This window comes from Agelaius phoeniceus, chromosome 1 (assembly GCF_051311805.1).
Source record: "Agelaius phoeniceus isolate bAgePho1 chromosome 1, bAgePho1.hap1, whole genome shotgun sequence".
NCBI classification, from domain to species: domain Eukaryota; kingdom Metazoa; phylum Chordata; class Aves; order Passeriformes; family Icteridae; genus Agelaius; species Agelaius phoeniceus.
In genome coordinates this window covers 19938803-19963678 of record NC_135265.1, presented here as the reverse complement: position 1 = coordinate 19963678, position 24876 = coordinate 19938803, and the positions used below count along the sequence as shown (strand labels likewise).

At 35.1% G+C, this 24876-nt stretch overlaps 1 protein-coding gene across 1 annotated transcript in view; it reads left to right on the top strand.

Moving 5' to 3' along the window:
- The window catches only part of MALRD1 (MAM and LDL receptor class A domain containing 1), a 217304-nt gene that overhangs the window by 149511 nt on the left and 42917 nt on the right, over nucleotides 1-24876 (top strand). The window contains exons 28-31 of the mRNA XM_077191926.1: nucleotides 2568-2769; nucleotides 17640-17918; nucleotides 21163-21288; nucleotides 23310-23376. Of these exons, the coding sequence (XP_077048041.1) occupies nucleotides 2568-2769; nucleotides 17640-17918; nucleotides 21163-21288; nucleotides 23310-23376 (674 nt within the window). The remainder of the gene's footprint in view (nucleotides 1-2567; nucleotides 2770-17639; nucleotides 17919-21162; nucleotides 21289-23309; nucleotides 23377-24876) is intronic.

The window sequence follows — 24876 nt, the reverse complement described above, 5'->3', positions numbered from 1 at the left end:
GAACAGAGTCCTTGGGCTTCTCATTTTTCTGAACTCTCCTTTAATCTCATTTGACTTAGCATGCATTTTCAGTTATGTGTTATTCTTTTAGAAATTTCATCTAACTTTTTTTAGATGACATTTAAGAACACAAACCCTTTCCTGGCATAGTTGTGGATAGAAAAAGGTTTGGAGAACTCAAGTATTCAGGAGTACTTTGGCAAGTAATGAGATTGAAGCGTTACCCCAGGAAGGTACATGACAAATGAAACAGGACTGTTCTCGCTCAACTGAGATTTCCAATGTACCAGTTTAGAGATTTACACGAAATGATGTCAGTTTCCTCAATTACCTATGTGATTGTCGTACACCAGGTTTAAAATTTAGTCTAACTGAGGACAGAGTCACAGAAATTGCCATAACATGTTAATTAATCCATTAGTAATTACATATCTGCATACCCTTACTGTGTGGTAAGTGTAAGTTAAATCTCAAGGAAAGAAAGACAAGGCATGTAAGATGACTTTGCATCCATGTGAACAGGAGCTGATGTCATCAAAATGTCATACTTAGGACCCAGTTTGATCTGCTGCCATTCCAGGCCCACTGGCCAGTGAGCACACAGCAGGATTCCTGACTGGTTTATTGTTGGTACTGAGCTTGAGCTGCAGAGTTGATCTGAATGTGCACAGAGTGGGTCCTTGCTGCACCTGAGACCAGACTTTGTATGGACACAATGAAATTTCTTTATACATAGACAGACCTGTTCAAACAATTATTGTGCCTTGAAACTTTTAGTATGAGAAAATTCTCCTACTAACCTGACCAAAAGAATTGGAAAAAAAAAAAAATCTGGCTTTAAACAATGAGACAATCTTTAAGTATCCTGTAAGAAAGATGCTAGCATTGTCTTCAAATGTTTTGGATTCTTCCCACTTCCCCAATAGCTATTTGTGCAGCTGTAAGACTCAACAATGAGATATACTGAAAGGGATATTACCTCAATATTTACCTTCCAAAAGTAAATATCACTGCTTATAGCTAAAGCCATGCTAATATTGTTATATGCTGCAAAATTCCAGATCATCAAGATTATCTTATTTCATGATTGGTGAAATAGTGAATGGTTCCAGAGACACACACAGGTCTTTAACACTGTCCTAACCTCACATAAAGGGTTTCTCTAATCAAGGATTTCAACTTACTAAGACCTCAAAGCCTGGTAATGTGAAAAACCGTTACACACAGTTTTTAATTTTATTTTATGGGTTGAACCATCTATTTCTTCTCAACACCTGTCCTTTTAGCCCTGCAAGAGGTGTGCTTTTAGGACAGTGACAAGATATTGCTGTTACACAGTCCTGTGACCAAAGATCAAGCTTGACAAAATTTGGTCCTGATTTGAGTTACTTTGTGTCAGTATCCTTTCTTCCTCCCTTACTCCAAAATTAAAATAACTTGCAAGAGTTTTCAGGCATCAGAGATATTTTAATCAACACATCAATTTCTACAAATTATGTGGGATTTAGGGTCCCATTTGGGTTTTTAGCTTATTTGTACCACGAGGTGGACTGGGAGAATCAAACTTACTGAACTACACAGATAATTAGCATGGGTTCAAGTTCATGACTTTCTTGGGCCTTAGGGTTTCTGTTCCCTTATTAAGCTGGGGAATTCAGTTGGCATCATGAACCTAAAGGTCACTGGAAAATTAGTTTAAGAGAATTATATTTCTGAAAGTGATGAGAAGAGGATGGATATTGATAATAATATTCAGTCCCTTAAAGAAATAATTATCATCACGAATGGTTAGAATATGCTTACTTTCTTTTCTGCAGTTCTTTTTCATTTTTTTAACCGGTCAGATTGTATGACGATTTTATAACACCTGAGTGGGAAAAGCAAATACCTCTGTATTTTCCAGTTTCATGTTCTTGGCATAAATTCACTAGTTGTTGGTTAATTGGGACTTCATTTGTTGCTATACTTTTTGCTTTCAGTATTTAAATATTTATGTATTTTTATTCATACATTTGCTGAATATGTTTGCAATAACTTTCTGTGAATGTCTCAAACTCCATACTATAAATGGCTAGTACCAGATGACAGACTTAAATCCCTAGTTGCCAAGTCTTTTATTTATACCTCTAAAATCTTCACTCAGTCTAACCATAAAGAGGTCACCATTTAGACATGAAAGGATAGCTCAAGATCCTACTCAGTCTTTCTTCAATTTCTAAATGAATTTGGGGTTAAGTCTTTACTCATTATCTTCTGTATGTCAGACTGAGACTCTTTGTAGATTTTTCAATTAGTGATTGGGTTAGCTGGGTTTTTTTGGGTTTTTTTTGGTTTTTTTTTTTTCTTTTCACAGTAGCTTTATATTTGAAGCTGAACTAGCATTAGCAAAAGTACTCAGTAACATTTGGTCATCACCAATATGAAGTGGATCTGAACCACATCTAGGAGGGTTAGTACTGCCCAAACAGGAGGTGCACTGCTGCACTTGGGCTGTGTTACTCCCCCAAGCTGCCCTCCTGTTCCTTAATGCTGATTCATTTGCATCTCTTGGGTTCTGTCATCAACAGGTCTACACAGTTGAAGAACATGGAATGGATATCCTTATGTGGTCTTCTAGTAGAAATGAAGAAAACAAATGGATGTATGGAAGTGTAGTTCTCTCCAGTAACAGCCTTTTCAGAGTTGCCTTCGAAGCTGAAGTGGGGTGGAGTCAACCCACAGAATTTGCTCTTGATGATATTTCTTTCACCCCAGAATGCATTGATGGAGGTATGCTATTACACAACTATATATCATACATGCTCTCTTTTCAGAGGGCAAGGAAAATTGTGGCATTTTGTATTTCAGTGTATTTCACAGTCACAAAATCTGACTTTTTTTTTTTTTTCTCATAGTTTATAGATGACAGTTTTGTGTTTTAGCTAGAAGTTGAACATACAAATAATTATAGAAATTTAGAATATTACTGGCATGGAGGAGCTGAACCACAGTTGAGAGGAATCTACTGCCATTCCACTATATTGGTTTTCTCCTGTATGAAAAAAGTCAGAGAAGATATTAATTTGGGATCAAAGACTTTTATGAGTATCAAAGTAGTTCACAATTATTTTCAAAGAAAGTTGTTAGGTTTTTTTTATCTTTGAGCTCTTCATAAAATACAAATGTGTACCACATTTCCCTCGCTAATATTTTCTTTGAGTACTTAAAATCTCACTTCTGCTACACAAGTATTTGATCTATGTAGAAAAATAATTCTAATGTCTTAAAATGCCCTGTTTGTTTCTGTGAGAAAAGCAGTGGTTTACTCTGAAAATGAAATGTAGCATATGATACCATATTAGAAGAAAAGCAACAGTATACATGCAAATACAGATTGTGATAGAAATGTCAGCAGAAATTAATGACTAAGGGACAATTGGGAATTATTATTGTTAAATAAAAGCCAATATGAAGGTTAGAAAATTCTTCTTTGATAAGCTTTCTTTTTTATTAATATATCTCTTGTTGTTCAGATAGGACAGCCTGTGTATGACCTGGTTGCCATGCTGTTCAAGAAACTATTTCTATTATTATTTTCATTGTGATAAGCACCTTCTGGAGGAATTAAACACATGCTGATTAAAGCTTCAAGTGAAATAATATGTTCACATGGGTGACATTTGTTCAGTCTCGAGCTCAATGAGAGTTTTGTTTATTTTCTCTAAATAGGCTCAGGCAAATAATATTTTGGAATGTAATTCAATGAGCTGCAGACTATGTGCATAAACAGGCATTTGTTCTACCCATATTACGTTAATCACCTTTTTTAGCCATATCTTAAGGATTACATAGGCAGTTTCATGCATAGTATAGCATAATAGGAAAATTTTCAAATTATATATTTTAAGTACCTGTAATTCTGAAATAATCACAACTACAGAAATAAATTCATTTCAATAGAGCAACATTTTCTAATTACATTATTTTTCTCCAAAGATTTTCCAGTTGTAGAATACTTCAAAGTATCTAACTTGTATTACAATCTGTTGCTCTTATAAATGTGATATATCATAAATTTGGCCTGAAGAAAATTTGTCGGAGCTATATTGGTTACTTACAGTTTGTTGAATAAGTCAAAAACTCATGCCTTATCTACATGCATAAATTGCAACTTGATAGATAATCTTCTCTCCAGACAAAAAACTATATCTAGGTGCTATTACTTAAGATTGGCTTCATACTGTCCTTGGAAGAGCCCTACCTTAATAATCCTTGCTTGTCTGGTAGAGCTTGTGAAGAGGCAAGAGAAATACATAAAATCCATGTAATACAATAAACCACATCAATTTAGGAAAAAAAAAGAACCTACTGCTGAATTTTTGATACTGTTCTTGACAAAGAGCTACTTAGGAGGAGGTGCTGTTTTTTACTAACTGTTGTTGCTAGAGAGGTGCTTAAATATTCAGATGCTAAAATTTGAAGATATTACCTTGCAATAGTATAAAAGCACTGTCCTGTAGATATTTGAACAAGAACATTTTTCTGTAACAGAATCAGTGGGAAAGTTTACCTAATCCACTGTCAGTCCTGCTATGATTGTTGCTCATTATGTTTATTCAAAGACCTAGCTAAAAGAAAAGTGTATTACCTGCAGTGCAGGTTTTGTGTAGTGTTCCACTTTTCAGAAGATAGTTGTACTACTGCAGATCTCTTTTCCTCTCTCTGTATTATTATATTTCAGCTTGCCTTTAATTACTTTGAGTTTCAAGCGGCAACATGTTCTAAATGGAGGCAATCACAATTTAGCAGGTTGCGAGCTCTAAGTAATAAAGCATTGCCAGCAGCTCTAATTCAGTTGTGGGCTTTATGCTTTTAAGTAATCAGTCCATATTAGCCATGACAATTCTTAGATATCCAAGAATATTTCTGAACACTTAAGCAAGGTGTTGTCAAGGTAGTGCTAGGTCGAGCTAGGATACTGCAGAAGTAGCTTTCAGCTGATGCTAATGCAGAGGGAGCTGCCAGTGGCACTGGATGTAGTTCAGAATTAGCTGCTAAATGAGATATAGTCGCACCACTTTTCAAGGTTCATAACTTTCTGCTAATGAAGTTATGTGAAGATCTTATTTTACATCCTAGGGACCAAAGAATTTAATTGTTAATTAGTTGTAACTATCTTCTTCAAATTTGTAAATAACAGCTTGATTTAAAAAAACACAAAACTTTATTATGTCTTAATTTTTTCAAAATATAAGTTACAAAACATTTCTATTTCTTGTTTCAGATGGAACAGAAATTTCAAGGTATTGAATCGGATTTTATGTTCATTAATGTCTTTCTCATAGTATTTTCTAGTTGAGCTGAAATAGGAGGCATTACAGAAATTCTAAAAATTATTGCTACACCTAATTTATATCCTAGCATTAATCCAAAGATGCCTAATAAAAAAACTCTATTCTGCTTATAAAAATCAGAATACTATATTTTCCCACTCATTCTAGAGAAATAAACCAGATGGAAAAATTTGCTGTAATTCAGTTAAATGGCACTTCTACATATTGGAGCAGGATTCTCAAGAAACAAATAAATAGTAAATATATTTTGTTATGTCTCCCAGCGATCACCCAAGTGAAATATTTGTGCTTGTGGAGATCTAGTGGAAGAAGGTAAATCTCAGTATAAAGTCAGCACTGAATGATGCTCCAGCTCTTTTATGCAGTCAAGTTACCTGCTAGGCCCTATTTAGCTGCAAGTCTTGGGAATTTATACCTCTAAATTGTACTGTTTTAACTAATTGCTAAAGTAATTTTGGTTTATTCAAAAAGAATAGTGTTGATACTTCGAAATTAATATTTGGGATGAATTTTGGGTATAAAGACAAGTACAAATATCATGTGGTGCCTGAGGCTCCAGTGTATTTGAGAAAACAGTATTTGCTTTTTCACCATCAGTCATGCTTATCACCAGTTCAGTACTAATATTGCTCACTGAAATAATTAATTTGAATAAAATTAATCTGGATGTGCTTCTGTGTCTATTCTTCTACTTCACCTTTCCTTATCATTCTCTCTTTCTTAATTACTGTTTTTAGTTTATTTTTGCTGCATAGTTTATTTCCCGTAGCTGGTCACAGTATCGGAAGTATTTTCTTTCTTTTCTTCTGTTTTGTGAACCACTTTTTATCAACTTTGATCATTTTACTTTGAAATCCTTTTTACTTCTGAGGTTTTTTTCATATATTCCTTTCTTTATAAAATATTTTTCAAAAAATGTCTCTTTACCCTATAAACTTAGCACATGAGAAAGGACTGTCATTGTTATAAATTTCCCACCACATCCCCCTGCAGCTTTCCTTTCACCTGAAAGATTTGTCTCCAGTAGAACATATTATTATGTAAGGATACACTGGAGATAAAAGGGCAATTCAAATAGTGCAGAACATTCAGCACAGACAGGACATGGCATCTCTAACACCGTGTCATCTCACCGTGGTGGAATTGGGAATATAGGAAGTGCCATTTCCCAGATGCTATGGGTCGAGGCTTTTTTCTGATCTTGTCATAATTCTTGACTTCACCACACAGGTTACCAACAAAAGGGTCAGATTTACCTCTTAGGACCTGAAGTAGAGTAAAATTTTCAGTGATTGCTGGCAGCTCTCACTTAGGTGAAACATTTGCTTTGAAATATCATAATTCTTCCAAGTCTCCCCATTGCTGTGTAGCAAAGCACAAACTAAACCTTCTGTAAAGGTTGTGCATAATCCTTATACTGGGGAAGCTTTCACTTGCTGTGAAAAAACAAATAGAAGAAACAAATCAGAATCTGTGAATTATAAGACAGGTTTTAGCTTTACATTTAAGCCCAAGGGTATTTTTAAAAATGTGTACAAAGGCATCCCAGTACCCTAAAACCTAACCTTGAAGAAGTTAATTTGGAATTTATTTGAACCATCATAAGAAATCATAGAGAATGAGACATAGCAACATCCATCCCTTTAGATCACCTTTCCTTAGTTTTCTAGAAGAAACTATATTCCAAAAACTTTGTGACAAAGGAAATTTTATTCAATCAAATTTAAGATAGATATACTCAGAATTTCTGGTCAGCCACAGCAAGAAAAAGTACATCTAGAAATATAAACTGTCTCAACAGTTCTGGATGTCAGGGAAAGAGTATAAGAAAAGGGGAACTATGCTTACTGTTTTATTTCCCATTGGCAGCCATTTGTAATTCAGTCTTCCTGAGCCATGTGTAGTCTTGGAATAATGATCCTCAAGTTCTTTCTTTCCCTTTGAACTTATCTGTTCTCCTTTTAACATCAGGGAAATTTTTAATATTCAGAAATTAAATTATATGCTGCTGCTGCTTATATGAATCTAGTCTTACATTCATGAATAGAAAAGCTTTAGTGCTTTCTCATTTAGGCCTTGAAAAATATGAAATCTTTATTTCAGCCTTGGTGATTCAGTCTTTTGTGTGGTGGGCAGGATTTTCTTAAGATATCTCCATAAAGCATTTTCAAATCTCACAATAGATGCATGCTATAGACCCACTTCTGAAGTTCCTTCAGAGTGAAATAATTTACATTGACTTCCAAACAATAGCAGAATTTATGCAGTCATACCAAAAATTTGTGATAGGTACAGTTTCAAGCATCAAGATGAGAAGGAAGGTGTCCAAAGGACCAGAGCTATAGGCCATTCTCTTTGTTCAAGGTGGAAGGAAATGAACATTATAACTGGCATCTCATTTAAACTCTATTTATGACTGTTTATAATTGGAACATAGCAGAATGAAGATAGAATCGAATACTTTTTCATTTAATAACTTAGTAAAAGAATAGTGACTTTGAAAACAATTTCTGAATAGCTAGATAGTGGAAAGAGAGAAAGTGGTAAAATAAAAATCTATGTAGATAATCACCTGATAATGAGTCAAGGTTTTCAAAATCAGTATTCTAAAATCAGTAGTCTAAAATACTATAATTTTAGATGATATGTGGTATCTTGAAGGTATCTAATTTTCAGGAAAAAAAATGGGAATAGCATTTCTTTAGAAATGAATCCCCTTGTGATTTTAGATAAGAAACCATAGAGAAAAAGTACATATGTGTGGAAATACTAATGTCATAACGTGTTACCTAGTTATAATTTGTTTCTCACAATATATATTCATAGAATGACAGAATATCCTGAGTAGGAAGGAACCCACAAGGGTTATTGAGTTCAGTTCCTTGTTCTGCACAGAGCCATCCCCAAGAGTCCCCAAGAGAACATCCCCAACCATCCCCAATGTGCCCAACAGCATTGCCCAAATGCTCCTTGGGCTCTGTGAGGCTGGTGCTGTCACCACTGCCCTTGGGAGCTGTTCCAGTGCTCAACCACATATTGAGATTTTTCCTCCCTATTTTATCCCCACTTCATGAAACACACTCTTCGAATCCTAATTGTTTATAAACCTCTGCTGCTTTTCCTGCCACAGATTTCCATTTGCTTCAAATCAGTCTGTGTGTTTATATGTAAAGACATAATCTTTAACCACGTTATTGAATACTATTTTTCTCAGAGCTCTCTTTTCTTTTTCCAACACAGAGATGAGACATAATTGAATATTTTTGGTTCTCTGTGTATGTTTTTCAGATGTATCTTTGACTGCAGAATTTCTTATCTTGATGAAGAGTTTTTCTAAACAACATATAGCTATGGTGTCCAAATATTTGAAAAGTATTTGATAACTACCTTCATAACTACTTCTTATTGCATAATGTCATCTACTTGACAAGTAAAAAGAAGATGGAATAAAAAAAAAAAAGTGCTTCTGTAATTTTGATTAGTTGTTTGGAAATGTCCAAACCATTATTGTTTTCAGACTCAAAAAAATAAAAAAATCCTGGATTGACCTAAAAAGCAAAATATGAAATGGCCAAAATTATTCCCCTGTGCAGACCCTAAAATGACAGACTAGAGACAAGCTGTCTTGAATTAGGACAATTTAAATAGTAGACTCTAAAATGAGTTATATCCCCTTAATCTTAACCAATCCCTTTCCACAAATAAGGAATGAACATTAGTAGATATAAGTGAAAAAATACCATTTACCTACAAGTGGAATAGCAAAAGGCAAAAGAAAAAAACCCCAATAAATAACCACTAGAGACAAAGTTGCTAAATCTCAGGAATACCACAGGAGCAAAGAGAGACCCAAAATGCCAGACATACCCTTCCCAAGATGGTTCCTGTGTATCTTGAAAGACAGAGGGAAAATGGTGCCAGCTCTCTTCCCAACATGATGCTCCCCAGGTGGCCCATGGTCTGGGAGGCCAAGGGAGAAATGGTGATGCCCAAAAAGAACCTTCCTGGGAAGGTGGCAGCTTACAGAGCTGTCCTAGTGGCAGATGAAGAACTGCCAGCATGTGTGGGGTCAGCTCTGCCACCCTCCGCTTCCTCCTGCCGTCCACTGCACTCTGCTGGTGCTCATGTCCTGACCCACTGCTGTGTCCACTGTGTTGGTGCTGACACAGGGGGAGCCAGCCCCATGGGACCAGCTCAAGCTTCACTGCCTATGGAATTTGCAAGATTCACTCTAAAGATGGTTTCTAATTGCAAAATGCTGCTCTTCCAACTTGCTACAGTGGCAAGCCCAGATACCAAAGAAGCCCTTTCGAAAGGGCAGCATCCATCTTCAGCAAACTCCACCAAGCAAAGAAGGGAGTCAGCTTGGCTGCCCTGGCCTTAAAGGGACCAGTATGTCCCACCTGCCCCACAATTCTGGTTCTGGATGTGCTGGGGTTTAAAGAGACAATAAGAGATCAATATGAAGTACAATGACAGTTTGGGTTACCCATGACAGAGATCGTCAAATTAAACAGCTCAGAAGACAGCCATTTGCAAAGAATTTTATATGCTCTCCAGCACAAAAAGAAAAGCATAAATGACATTTTTATCTAATTAAGAGACAACAACCCAAAAGGTGGAGCCGGTGTTTCTTTGAGCTTTGTGCAAAAAAATAGCTGTGTAGTGCAGAGAGAATCTTGTTGAGGGGCGAGCAGGTGTATGTGTCCATGTGTCCATATGTATGTCCATGTGTGTGAACCTGTGTGTCTGTGTGTGTGTGAAAGTGTGCCCATGTGTGCCCGAGCATGAAACAACACAGAAAATTCTCCAGCAGAACAGGACTCATCTGACAAAACCTTAGACAGTCTATGATCCTTCTCTGAAACTCCCAGAGCCCAAGTGCTGGAAATACTGGAAGGGTTAACTGCCTGAACTGCTAATACTATAGTGTTAGATCATGGGGAAAAACTCTGTAGAGGAGACTTAACTTCTGATTTCTTTATGTTGCAGAGCCAGGGGAATCACTGTTAGCTTGTCTGCTCATGCTTGCAGTGAAGCAGAAATCTCTCTCACATGGAGTTTCTTCCACAGGGAGGGAGAAAGAAGAAACTCATGGAGTTGCTTTCCTCAAGGGCAGGAGATGATTCATGAGAGAAGTTGTAGGGGGACACTGCTCACAGAAACAAAGGAGGGGAAGAGAAAAGCAGAATGAGTAGTAATAGAGAACTGGAGATATCAGGGAAATTTGTGAATAGGTTCTTTAGTCAATTAGCATTTCCCTGAAACCAATCACTATATGCTTTAGGTCCGTGTTGCTTGGCAGAGATAAGGCATTTATGCATATTTAAAGACTAAAAATTTTGATCCAAACATAGTACCTTAGAGAGCTTCTTCAGCCTGCTCTTGTACCTTCCAGTGCACAGACCTAGCCAGTGTCAAAAGCCAAAACTTTTTGTGGATTTCACAGAAAAGGAACTGGGAATAATTTTAGGATAAGATAATTGCACTGTATAAACTAGGATAGTTATTGGCAATCCCTAAATGCAATTGTGTTGTGTGTTTAAATTAATAATTATACTATCTTTGTCCAAAACTTTCAGTTACTCTCTGCCTTCTTATAACTTGTCCGGAATACTGAAATCTTCTGAAGCAAGCTCATGCCTTTTGGGAAATTAAAATTCTTCAGATTTATTAATAGTGTATTAAAATACTTTCATTAATATTGAACCTCCAAACCCCATCTGTTTACAGCAGAAAACTTTCAAATCACACAGATTATACTTTTCCTTGCTAACTTCATTCATATAAATCAACATATTTCCTTGGAGGGAAGGAGAGAAATAATATTTGGAATGAAATGGTTTCATGATGCTATCTTAAAGAGCAGAAAATTTTCAAACTCTTCCCTATGTAAAACCTACTCATCTCCTCAATAGGAGTAATTCTTCAGCTCACATTTATCTCAGAAATTGTATCCACTTCATTTTGTCAAAGACTAAAATTTCACAGCTTCTCCAGTTTGTCATTGCTCCTAATAAATAAACAAAACAACAAATCCATGACATTAGCAGGTATAGCTAGCAATCGTCAGAATATTCTTAGCAGAAATATGGCAAACGTTGCCATATTCCTGTCACAGGTAGTGTGTTCCTGCCAGAATTAGTTCTCTGAGTGAAAACTAGATCATAGCTTGACTTTACTGGCAGTAAACCTGTCTGTTTTCTATTATGTTTGTAGGTTAGCAAACTGTAACCATTTAAAATAAATTCTGCGCAGACATACAGAAATCTGAAGTCGTTGGGCCATGTTCTGCCTTTTTTTAATTCTGGCTTTGTCATGGGGTCTCCAGGATCCTTTCCAGCACCCTGCCCTATATCTCTGTCTTCTCATGAAGGGAAGAGGATTGAACATTTAATTGGCCAGACTCATTCCCCCCCTGCCCCCCCCGCCCCTTATTTTTTTGTCTTTTTACAAGCTTGGAAATAAACCACAGGAGCTTTATTGTAACAGATAAAAACACATGGAAAGATTGTTAAAGTATTTGTATAGTTTCAGTCCAATAATGTTTGTAACGTTTGCTTCCTTGCAGCCACCTTGAATGGGCTGATTTCATGCCCTGATCCAATGTTTATTGAACTGAAATCGAGGACTGACATTTATTTCAAATTAATTAATGCACTGGATTGGGCCCGTAATTAATTTATACTCTTTTCTAATGAAATCTATGGGAGGGAGTTATTTTTGACCTCTTTTAGCTACAGTTAATAGGTCCACTGTTTTTATTACATTCACTAGGCAAATTACTTATGCAAATATATCAGACAGGTTGTTGGTTTTCAAGGGTCTGATGCAAGGCCCATTAAAATCAATATGAGTTATCCCATTTACTTAAATGGACTTTAGAGCAAGCTCTGATAGACCTGAGGTGATGCTCCCTAACAGCATAGGTGATCACTTTATTTCATGCTCCCAGGTGTTGACTTTATTGGCAATTTCCATTAGACTTAACTAAAATTCACTGTTACAGGTGATATATAAATATAAATGGAGACCTACTCTGCACCAGAGATCTTTGTATTTGAAGAGGAAAGGCAGAAAAAAGGAGGATAGCCTGGAGGTGTTGCTTCATTCAAATTAAGCATGTTTGTGTGCTGCTTGCTGTGGTAATGACTGTGTAATACAAACATTTATTTTATATTAGCATTTGGGTAATAGCAGTTCTATGGTTTTCTGTGACTGAATGCCTGTGATTCATGAGCAAAATATTTGCAGTGCCAACCTGTGAAGCTTTGCTTTACAGTCAGGAAACAGGATCATGCCCTCCATGGATGACAAAGACAATAATACAGCAAACATAAGTGTACAAAAAATGCTCATCAAAGAGCAGTAAGCCTTTAACAAATCCATATCCCACAAATATATAATTGTGTCCTTGAAAATGAGCACTCATTGACTTAAAACTTTTCATATTGTAAAGGCTCTTTTCTCCAAAATCATCAGCTCGTGAGCTCTATTTAGTGTAAACATGGTTTGATGGTAGCACATTGCAATAAAAATGTATTTAAAAGCACCTACTTGATCTGACAACAATGAAATTCAGATACATCCATCTGTAGTAATTGCAGTTCAAATAGTACATACCAAATTTGGTATGCAGTACATACCAAATTCTATTTGCTTTAAACACTGGTCTGATTTTTATGGTTTTTTTATATCTACCTCAGCTACTTAACTTCTCATAAAAGTGTGAAGGTGCATGTGAGGTTGCACTTCTGGTCCATAGATTATAACTCAACCAGCACAGCTGTGTGAGTAAGTTTCAAAAGACATAGGACCAAATTAAAATGTCAGGTTTTAGGACCTAATTAAAATGTCTTTTTTATGATGTAGATGTTATATGCACATTTTTAAACCCTTTCTTTAATTTTGGTTATTTGCCATATGCAAGGTAAAAATAAGTGCAAAATAAAACACTGAGTGCAAAGTAAAGTAAATAAGGACATGTACTCAGCTTTCTACTTGAAAAGTCATGATTTCTTTAGCTATAATGGAACATCAACAATTTACTGCTGTTTTTCATGTGAATCCAAATTCAGACTCAGTACTTTGCAGTGCAGAGGTTATTTTTGCTGATTTTTTTTTTTTTAGTTTGCTTTTCATCTGTGTGCAAATACTGAATTCTTGACAATTTTTTGTCGTGCTTTACAGTGAGCATGCAGCCTGGATACAAAAAGCTAAGGCTTTTATACTGTCTTCCTTAGAACTCATAATTTTCAGTAGATTTATCTCTAAATCCTTAAACAGTTTCAAACAGATAATGCTTTTGAAAAAAGTTACCTGTACAATGTCTCCTGCACTCCTGAATGTGGTCTGAAAATGAGAGTCACACGGCACTCAGGAGATGAGTGCTGCCTTGGGAACATCTTTTCTGCATTTGAGAAAAGGTGAGGGAAACATTTTCTTGGCATGCCAGTACTAGGCAATTGTTGAATCAAACAATATTAAGTGACAGAAAGGATGTGTGGGCCACAAATGGTCCAATTTGCATTGAAAAGCCTTCATTTCAGATTCTGCTGGTTAAATGACTTTCATATATACATACAAGAGGAAAATATTAGGTTCACAGATATGCTAAGTTTAAAGTTAGTTTTTATTGCTAAATTGTGTGAGTGTACTACTGTGTGAGTCAGCACATGGAGGGTGTTTCTGACGAGTCTCTCATTAGTGCCAGCTCATTTTCCACTGCAAACCACATTGTAGTGTTAACACCTTAGTTTAATTCTTCACAGTGGCAAGAAAACAGAATGAATATTCCCACTTTTTAAAAGGAAATGTGTCAGTAGCAGATACTTCAATGATGAGCTTAAAATAAATAATTACATAGACAGTAGTTTTGAATACAAGTAATTAGTTTTGCATTAATGTTGCTGGAGATTTCAGTTGGAATTAGTTAATTATTTTCTACATTTGCATATTCTTAATTAGCTTTTTTTAGTTGTTAGCTATGTACAAATTATTGTTTTGATAAATTTTCAAAATTTTTACCAGGCACATTTAATTTGTAATTAGGAAAAACATTTATAAACTACTTTATGTAAAGAAAATAGATTGAATTTTGGGGTAGAGTTTTGGCAGACCATGGAAATAACAACCTCTTATAGAATGGCAACCAGAGCACAATTTTTCTATTGTATCTGAAACCAAATGCATGTGAACTAATTAACATATCACATGAGTTAATTAGCAAGGGATACTCCTATGACCTTTGAAGTACATTCTCATCTCATGCACTGTTCTGATCTAAAAGGATTTTACTTATTTCAGGGTATGAGTTTAGATTTTTTTTTTTAATGTAGTGCAAATATAAAACAAACCCCTGGTTAACCTTACACCTAACTCAACCTGGACACATCTTTGCTGCCCTTGGTGAATATTGCACACTCTAATATAATTGCTATGCAAGTCAGGAAGAACTTCATCCTAAAAATAATTTTCTAACAATCAGAGGGAATAATGATATAAAATAGTAATAGAAAATGAGAATGGAAAATTATATTAATAATAATAACAACAGAAAAATAATCATCCCTATTCAAAAAGAGCATTCAAGCATTTCTCTAAATACTGAATTTGGCACAGGATTATTTACATGCCTAAGCTCATTATATGATTGGGCTCATAAGGCTAAACTGATCAGGGTTACAAAAGTCTGAAAATAATTTTAAACTCAAGGCCAGATCCATAACAAACAACACATTCAAGATATGTTGAGTTTAAGAGGGGATTTCAGTTTACAGAACAAATTTGGGTAGAAGCATGTGAATAAGCATATCAAGAACAGGAAATTAAACTGGGTCAGAAATGCTCACAAATGTATTATAAATGCAATCTCTCCTGCAACATAAACAGGCAACCACAGCAAAGTCAAATATATTGTATCTGTGTGGAGTTAATTTCCATAGCATCAGAGCAAATACAGAAAAGCTAACACAGGACTATGCAAGGACAAAAGAATGTGTATAAACATAGAACTGACTGCAGCTTAAGTCATTTTCACTGCTTAAATGCCCCCTAGGCACTGTGAGAAAAGGGTCAGAAATAGGAGAAAGAAAAAAAAGTACCTTCAAATATAATCATACTTTTTTATTTTTTCCCAGAGCAAAGACAAACTAAAAATAAAAATAATTTTTTCTTTTTACTCCACTGTGCAAGATTTGACAGCACTAGTTCTGTATCAGTGGAGAGAGAATTATGTTCTCCCAATGACATTCCATCAGTATCTTGGCAAGATCATGGCCTTATATATAGTTTCTATACAACAAAAAAATTCAGCATTTTCATGGGTTACTATTATTATCTGGTAAAGTATGGTACCAAAGTAGAAAAAAATGCAAAATCTAAAATACTTTTAATCTACAAAATCAATCCACTATATGATCTGAATGTCTATTATCAACTACCTAAAACCAACTTCCATAAGCCTTTTAAATTTTATTTAAATTATTTTGATTATTATTAAGATTATTTTGACTAACACATTTATAAAACACATATGAAATCACAATCTTTTCAATCCCATGTAAAAGTTCACATCTTTGAGATATGCATGGCTTAATTCTGAACATAAACAGTACAAAATATCACCAGCTTATTATTTTCACCAAGTCAATAATAATTTTTGTAATTTTATGTTTACATTATAGCCAGTGAATCAAATACATTTTTCTAATGAAAAGATTTCATTTAATTAGGGGCATGAAATATTGTTAGGCATGTTCTATTGTATGAAGCTATTCAATTATGATTTTCTGATATAAAGTCAACTTGAAAATCAAAAATTTCTAATCTATAGAGGGTCTGTATTAAATAGAACTTTGAGCTCTTTCTCCTTACAGCCGCTTCACAAGCAACTGGATGGTAAAATAATGCTGGTATGCTGTTCACCTGAATGCATTAACAGTTCATTCATTTGTACAAAAAGCTATTGTTATTTATGATGGTGGTATCCTTGAAACTGAGCGTGTTTTAACAAAGCCCTCACACTGTAAAAGCCCAGCCTGGTATTGCAGAATACACAAACATACTGATAATGACCAGTGGATTAAAAGTCATAGAATCATGCCACAATCCACCTACTCCCTTACAGAGTGTCATGCTTAATGCAGCAGTAACATTGGACATCTGAGGCCAGACAACAATGCTTGCAGCATTTCAAAAGACAAGATGAAACCTACCCATGACTTTTGTGCTTGTCTCCTTTGCCTCAGCTCAAGTCAACAGCAAAACTTCTGCTGTTTTTTACAGAGGAAGTGACATAAATTTGTCTTACCTTGTCTCTAATGATCATATTATATTTTTTACTCAGCTGCTGCAAATTGACCTAGAAAGATTTAAAGTAGGGAGCTAAATTCTGGAGATTTTTCTCTTTTCCCTGCACATAAAAAGTACAGGAATCCATCACATTGCTTCCCTGGGAGATGCTGATGCTATAAAGAACACAACATTAGCACAGCCAGCTCCTTAGAAATTAGTTTCCCCAAATAGATCTTATGCTTCTGCTGATAAAATTCACTTGTAATGGTTTTCATAGGAAAAAAAGACAGACTTAGGTGTCTGGGACAATTTATTTATATTCATGATCACAAAAAGCTTTCCCCATCATCTTCTTCTTCCACAATGCAAGTAAGCATGGAATATATTTTTTATTTATTTATTTAATTTATTTATTTTTTGTCAGCTGTCTGAATTTGTTAAAGTTCAAAAATAAAAACCACATTTTTCTTTACTTGTATCCTGGAAGACTACCTAGTACTTTAATTTAATTCTCTTTCACATCAAGCTACGCTAAAGAGTCAGAGTAATAATAAACTAGATCAGTAAAAGTTTTTATTGTTACTTTATAAAAATATTTTTCTTAATTTAACTTAATATTATAACTTGAGGGTTATTTTAAGGCTTTCCAGACAAGGTTTATTAATATTTTGATATTATCCCTTTTATGTGTACATGGCAAAAGAAGTAATAGGATCAAAATAAATGCTGAACTTGAAATTTAGAAGCAAATTGCTGCAACAATAGAGCTAATATTAGACAAAACAAGACAATATTAGTTTTTAATACTGTGTTTTGCACTTAGGAGCTGTGTTTTTATAAAAGTTGGGTTCCTTTGTTTTAAAGCTTTGAGTGACCAAAATCAGCTGCATTCCCAGCAGTTCCTGTCTATCTCAAAGGCAGTATGAATGACTACTGAAAGAAGTAGAATCCCTAAGAAGATTCTTAGGGAATCTAGGGAAAGAATCCCTGAACATTCCTTTCCTCCTGTAGCATCAGCGGATCCCCACCCTCCCACCTGCAGCGGTGGCGAGTTCCCGTGCGCGTACGTGCCGCGGTGTTTGCCCCTCGCTGCGCGCTGTGACGGGGTCGAAGATTGCCCCGATGGAAGCGATGAGATGAGCTGCCCCATGGAGATGCCCACCACCAGCACGTCCCCGGGCTCCTGCAAGGCAGCAGAGTTCCTGTGTCCTTCCCAGGGCTGTGTGCCGTCCCTCCTGCTGTGCGATGGGGTGCCCGACTGCCGCCTCAGCGAGGATGAAGCTGGCTGCCGTAAGTGAAATCCATGGTGCTGGTCATGGCAATGGTCACTCGCCCGCCCAAACTTTCTTCCCTGAGTTCCAGAAAAGAAAAAGATCAACACAGTGAAGTTTAGTGTAAAATTCATCATTCCCTTGTCAAATAAACCCCTATTTGTGTCACATATAATGCATTATGGCAGAGATGTTTACATTTCTAAATAATTTTGCCTATGCATATTAATTTCCTTGCTATAATTTAGCAAGTGTTTTAAAAAACTTCAATTGCGTTTCCGTTAATATTTACAATCATTTCCACATTTTTTCCTTAAATCAGTCAGCTGCATTTGCATTGCCTCTGTAACCTCTGATCATGATATGACAAAAAGTTAGGCTTCTGCAATTCTGTTACTCAGTAACATTTAAGGCAGTCCTGACCTTTCAAGGATTTTGAAATCAAGTCTGTTCATGAAATAGCAGCAATCTCCACCCCAAGCAAGGAAAAGGGCTCACAAACAAAACACAAGGTCAATAGGCTTTGAAATGTAACTGCCATGAGATGCCATGGAGAAGCATCTGAAACAAATAGACACAAAAGTAAGTGTCTGCCATTTAAAAATGTTTCAATATTAGCAGGTGAACTGAGGCCAAATGTTTCATTCCAGGAATTTGAAAATAATTAGCTACACAGAAAAAAAAAAAAAGGCTTTTTACATATAAACACTTTTCTTCCTAAACCGGTCATGCCCTAAAACTTTTTTAACATTTTTCTCATCCTTATCAGAATGAAAAATATTGTTAAAAAATATCATTTTCCAGTGGATTAGAAATTCGTGTTCTTTACTATTTTCTATCAAATCTACCAAATATAAATGTAGGCTACTACACATGCCATTTAATTTAGCAAAGTAGTTTACCAAACTGGCATGGATTTGACAGACTATCTCTGTAAGTCTTTTGTTTTGAAGTGAACTCTGTGGTTTTGTTGGCAGAAGACATGATTTTGGAGATAACTTTGATGTTAAATTCTACATACCTCAAAGACATGCAGAAATTTTGCATGTTCCTTTCTTCAAATAAACCTCTCATGGGTAATCTTCATTTGACCTTTATTCCTCCTCAATCTGTCCTATGGTAGAGACATCCATGCTGTATTCTACTACATGTGCCTTCCAACTCCACACCACAGAAGCTGATGTGGAGCCTCAAAATTTGAAAGCCAAAAGATTTCCATGATTTTGTGTATTACCTAAACAACTGCGATACTCCTTTGTTTTGTTTATTTTACTGCTTTGACTTCAAAACAAAACCCAGGTGTTAAGAAGAAATTAAATCCTGGTCTATTCAACAAAAAAAATATTCTCCATAGATATTTCAGAACTTTGGGTATCTCAGTCTGAAGGAAAATTAGTCAAGTCTGTACTTCATTGTTACTCCAAAATTTGGTTCATAGTAAATAAACATGCAAGCCTTGATAGTATAAGATAGAAATACAGAAGCAGTAATTCTTGTTTCTTCACTGAAGAAGATAATTCAGAGAAGCAAAGCAAAGCAGAGAAGAAGGCAAAGCAAAAAGAAAATGATTTGTGCTAGTTTGGAATTAAATCAGTGGAAAGCTGATTAGTGTCACAGCTGGTGCTGAGATCCAGCTGTGTGTGCCATGAGAGCACAGTGTTTAATCTTTAGCTTCCTACTTTTAACAGGTGAAAACCCATAGAAGTTTGTCAGCTGAGGAAGGTCAGAGAGAAAAAGCAAAAATCTCAGAAATTTCATTCTTTTACTGAAATTTATGCATGATCTATAAAATTGATTGTTGTGCTAGTAACTCCAACCTATGTGTACTCTAATAATAGCACAGATTGAAAGTGGGGATTTATTTTTTTAGATTTTAAATGGGTATTCTTTTCCTTGGTGCAGATCAAATCTGCCTGCTCATTTTAGAAAACTTCAGTTTAGGAATTTACTGACACTTTCCATTTTGTGTCCCATAGCAATTTTATTCATTTAAGTGCTAAACAAAACACTTTATTTAAGTGTAGAACTTAAAATGTTCTGGGTTCTGAATTCAGGAATTCATCAGCAAAAGTTTTCTTTTGTGATAAAGACTAGTTGTCAAAATGCATCTTGCAGAGATTAAGGAGAAAGCCCTGAAGGAGGCCAGGACAAAAAAACCCCAACCAAACAAAAAACATTGGTCAAGTCCCTACTAAAAACACAGTTTCTACCACAGAAATGCTTTTCTTCATGACTTAGGAATTTATGCAGACAGAATTTCCTGTAGAGTTCACATAGCAGTCAGGTTGTACCACATTATGCTAAGACTGTTTTATACCTACTGATGAAGTGGAGTTTGTTACTTGCTGCATTTAACAAAAAAATTCTGGAGCTATTTTTCAGTTAAAGATGTTCTACTTCGCTGGCTCTCTTCTTGTTGACAGTTTTAGTGGAGGGTATATTATCTCACCTATTTAATCTTTTATTTGCCTGATGACAATACTAAGGGCGTAAACCAAACATATTAACACCAGTGGGATGTATACATTAGTTTTCCACAGACCAACATCCTTTTCCACCTAATTGAATTGCTAATAGCAATGAATAAAAAGTCATTTCTCAGTTTTCTGTAGTGCACCAAAATGAATCTCTTGTAGTTTTGGTAAGTGTTAAATACCTATGAAATATTAAAATTTTTATACTTTCAAAGTGGCTGTGATATCATTATGCCTTCTACTGATTTAATTTGCACCTGGAAAATTAAATATAGATGAAAATTGGATATTTTTATTTTTATATCTTTACTGCTTTTAGTGCCTCCATGTGGTTTTTATATTCTTTACCTCAGCACCAATAACTTGGTGTCATTGTCCTTAACTGCAAAATTTTCAACGGTTTGGTCTGTTGCTATGACTGTTCCCTCTGTAATGTGTTAAAATTATGTGTAAACAAATTGATTCCATCATTCTGAAACTAGTTTCTGAATGAGAGTTAATTATCTTTGCTGATACCTTTTTTATGGGTTTTCTTTGGGATTTTGCAGTATACACTCCTTCACAAATATTACATGGGAAAATTTGGTTTCTGCACCATCTGTGCTCTGTATTTGTTTACTTATTTAGCATCTCAGTAGTAAAGTTGCATGTCTTTGAAGATGAAAGCTTGGAGAGGTCACACAGATGCAAGTTTGCATCCTACAGTATGAATCAAGTTTTCTGCTAGTTTTTGAACTATGAGAAAAAAAATACAGCTGATAATAACAACCATGTTACTTTTCATTTCAGCCATTAAAGATTGTTCCGATGGTTCTTTGTTATGTGCGTCAACTAATCAATGCATACCACTCTCCCAGCGTTGTGATGGAGTTGTAGACTGCATTGATTCCAGCCTTGATGAATCTGGCTGTTCAGGTATTTAGTTCTGCATAAAAATATCATTTGAAACAAAGAATGTGTAGTTATTTCCTACTGTGTGTTTTGGCAGTCCTCAAACTTGACTGAGGTTCCTCTGCTAAAACTTTGTCAAATTATATTAGGCAAGAATTTTCCTGATGAAAGCATGACCCAGATGAAAGTGGAGAGAGAGAAAAAGATTAATAGTATACTTAAAATCTTAACATCTTCATAAGGGGTGTTTCTTACCATATAAACATATTGCTCAAAAAAACCCCAACCCTTTGTAGTATACTTTTAGGACGTCCCTTGATTTAGCCTGTTGAGTAAAAGGCTTGCTTATTTGTGGGTTTGTTGTTTGTTTTTTTCCAAGTGTATTACAAACCCAGGTCAGAAAATAAACTAAATAGCATTTGTTTTAACACAGTGCATTTGACAAAATATTCAGGTTTGATTTGTAGTAGTTAAATGGTGGAGAAAAATAAGTAGAGGACAATAATACACATTCAATGTGAATTAGATTTTTATTAACAAAATCTAAAAAATACATAGATTATGGTGGTATAAATAATTTAATCTAGATTCAAAATGTCCCTTTCAACTACATAAAGGTACTGCAGCTCTTCCTCAAGACAGATATAAACTCTTGACCAGTTCTGTGCTGACAGTACTCTGCCAGCTTTGCTCAAGCTGAATTCACTGTGAATTTAACTTTCTCTTTTTATAATTTTTCTGAGTTTTGTGATAAAATTCACAACACATATGCATTGCAATGATATAATTCATTGTAATATATTAAATGTCTATTTAAAAATTAAAGTTTTTACAAACAGTTATTGGTAGGAGGCATCAACAAGTTTCTTTGGGAGTGAAATTTGACCACAAGTATTGTGTTCACTATCTCTCGTAGCATCATGAAATGGTTTGGGTTGGAAGGGACCTTAAAGATCACAAATTTGCAATGCCCCTGACTTGGGCAGGGACACCTTCATAAGCCCAGGTTGCTCATGTGAGAGAAGGAATCATATTTCAACATTAAAAAATATCACTTCTATAATGATGAGAGAATTCATACTTGGTAAATTGATTTATAAAAATTATTTCAAATTAAAAGAAATTTATACTGAAATTAATTAAATATAAAAGAATATAGAACATAAACTAGTAGACATGCATAACAGTAATTTAAAATCTTCCACTATTTTTTCTAGAAAGCAGACCCTTTAAGTAAGTAATGCACTTTTCAAAATTTAATCCTGACACTGGAGGTGTCTACACTGAATAGCACTGCTATATGCTGCAATAAACAATTTCCTTTTGCATATATTCAAAATTCTTTAGGTTTAATTAGTATATTACCAGTTCTTTTCATACTGAAGAAGATTGAGGGGATTTTTTCTTTTTTGATTTTGAGCTTTTTCTTGCTGAAGCAATGTAAAACTAAGCTTCAGTAAAACTAAAGGTGATGACATGGAAATCCAAATTAAGGGACATCAAGAGGTTTTAAAAGAATATCACTAAGTACTTCAACACCTTTTGTCTTTTAAAGCCTGATTTCCCTCGTTCTTATGATTTAAGTGTTAAAATTCTGAATATCTTTAAGAAAAGGGTTGGTCACAAAGAGTGTCTGTTCACCAGCCCTATACACCTACAACCTATTACTAATAATGTAGACAGGTACTAATTAAATATTAGATCAATTCTTTCGGGTCTTATTTTATATATTCCAGTTGTTTGAAAATCAAGTCAGTGGCAAAAATTCTATTTCTGGGGTCAGATGAAAATCTCATTTGAGAAAAATGTGTAGCTTATTCAAGTGCAGCATCAGGATTTCAGTAAGCTCAAGACCACTCCATTGCTTGTAATATTCTTATGACTTCACATTTGTATCACCAAGTCCAGATCTGAAAAAAAGAAGTTTTGGAAGTGCTAAGATCTCAAAAGGACAGGTGTGAATATTTTGCCATTTTGAAAATCAGATAATGACAAATGTAGTAAAAAAGAGGGGGAAATCACAATTTTTACCTTTATGTTTGCAGCTTGTCCTGAAGAATACTGCAAAAATGGAGGAAAATGCATCCTCAAAGATGACATTCCATTATGCCAGTAAGTTTCATTGGCAATTGACTTGTGCTTGAGCTTGGAGAAAGCTGCTGTTGAAACAGGTGGTTTGCTCCCCAGGGATTGAAATTATATTTGGTAGAAGTGTATTTTAAAAAGTCTCTCTATGTCTACACAATTTTTATTTACACTTAGTGAGTTAAACCACATTTTGAGAAGAATGTTATTTATCAGATAGAATTTTATGTAACTTCTATCTTTCATTTCATGAGATAACCTGTTGGCCTGACACCCTAAGTTTTCTGTCTCATGTTTCATTGCAATATTTCAAAACATATATTTCTGTGCCTTATTTGCAGCAGGGTGGTGTATACCTCACATGAGATTTTACAGCAGGCCACATACTTATCTTCATCTTCCTGTGAGGCATTTGGAAAAAAAAAAGGGCTTTTTCCACTTATCCCCCCCAAAAAAGGGGTTTAAAATATGCTTTCATTTTTTTCTGGAAATACTCTCTGGTTAAAAAAATAATGTATGCAGTTCTGGTGTAGAATGTATGAGCCATTAGAAAGAGTCTCAGGATATCTGAAGCAACTCATTTACACAAGACATCACTGTTTCCCTTTGGGAAATTAGAGGAGAATTTCTACATGCAAAGGAAGTGATGGTATGTGTTATCATGCTTTTGTCCTTCACATGCTTCAGTGGAGCTTGCCAGAGTTTGCCAAATTACTAAAGAAGTAACTGTTTTATCACAGTAGCTATCTTAGTCAAGATTAGATGCTAAGGTTTGTCTCCTGGTTGCCAGGAGATGCACATTAATAAGCCTGATTTGTCTTTCAAGACAGGTTTATCCTTGATTGGATGAAGAAATGTAATATATAACATAGAAAATATGGGGATATTCATATAGGGTATTTCAATTTGGGTCTCAGAAAAAACTGTTAATCATCTGCAGATTTCCCCAAAAATGTCCACTATAATTGAGCAGAGAACAACAGTCTCTTGACAGAGAATGGCAAGAATCTTGGAATTTCATCAAGGTGCCTGCTTCAAAATTTTTTTGAACACATAGAGAGAAAGGTGACAAAAAACCATAGGGAAAGATTGAAGAATTAAAAGTCAGCAAAAAATAAAGGGATTTGCAATAGGAAGTTTGTAATATTTAGATTATATCATTGATCAAAAATAAAATTGCTTGTAGGGGCAAAGCTCTGGGGGGGTAATTGAGATTTCAAGTGTACAAGAGAATTACGAGAATTGAATTTCTGTTCAGACTTGCAAGAGAAAGTAACCCAAACTAGCAAATCTTTTTTACCCACAGAAATAAAAGACAGTTGGAATAAAAACAGTAAATTAAACTAGTAAGTAGGGTAGTTTGCCTCAGCATTCAGTAAGAAACATATTAAATTTAATTCTGATGCAATGCACAGGCAATCAGAGGCACAGAAAAAAAAAAATCCTAAAAATCCTTAACTGGGCGGTTAACAAAACTTCAAAAGCTGTACTTGCTTGTGTTGTGGAAATTGGTCATCTCTACTCAAG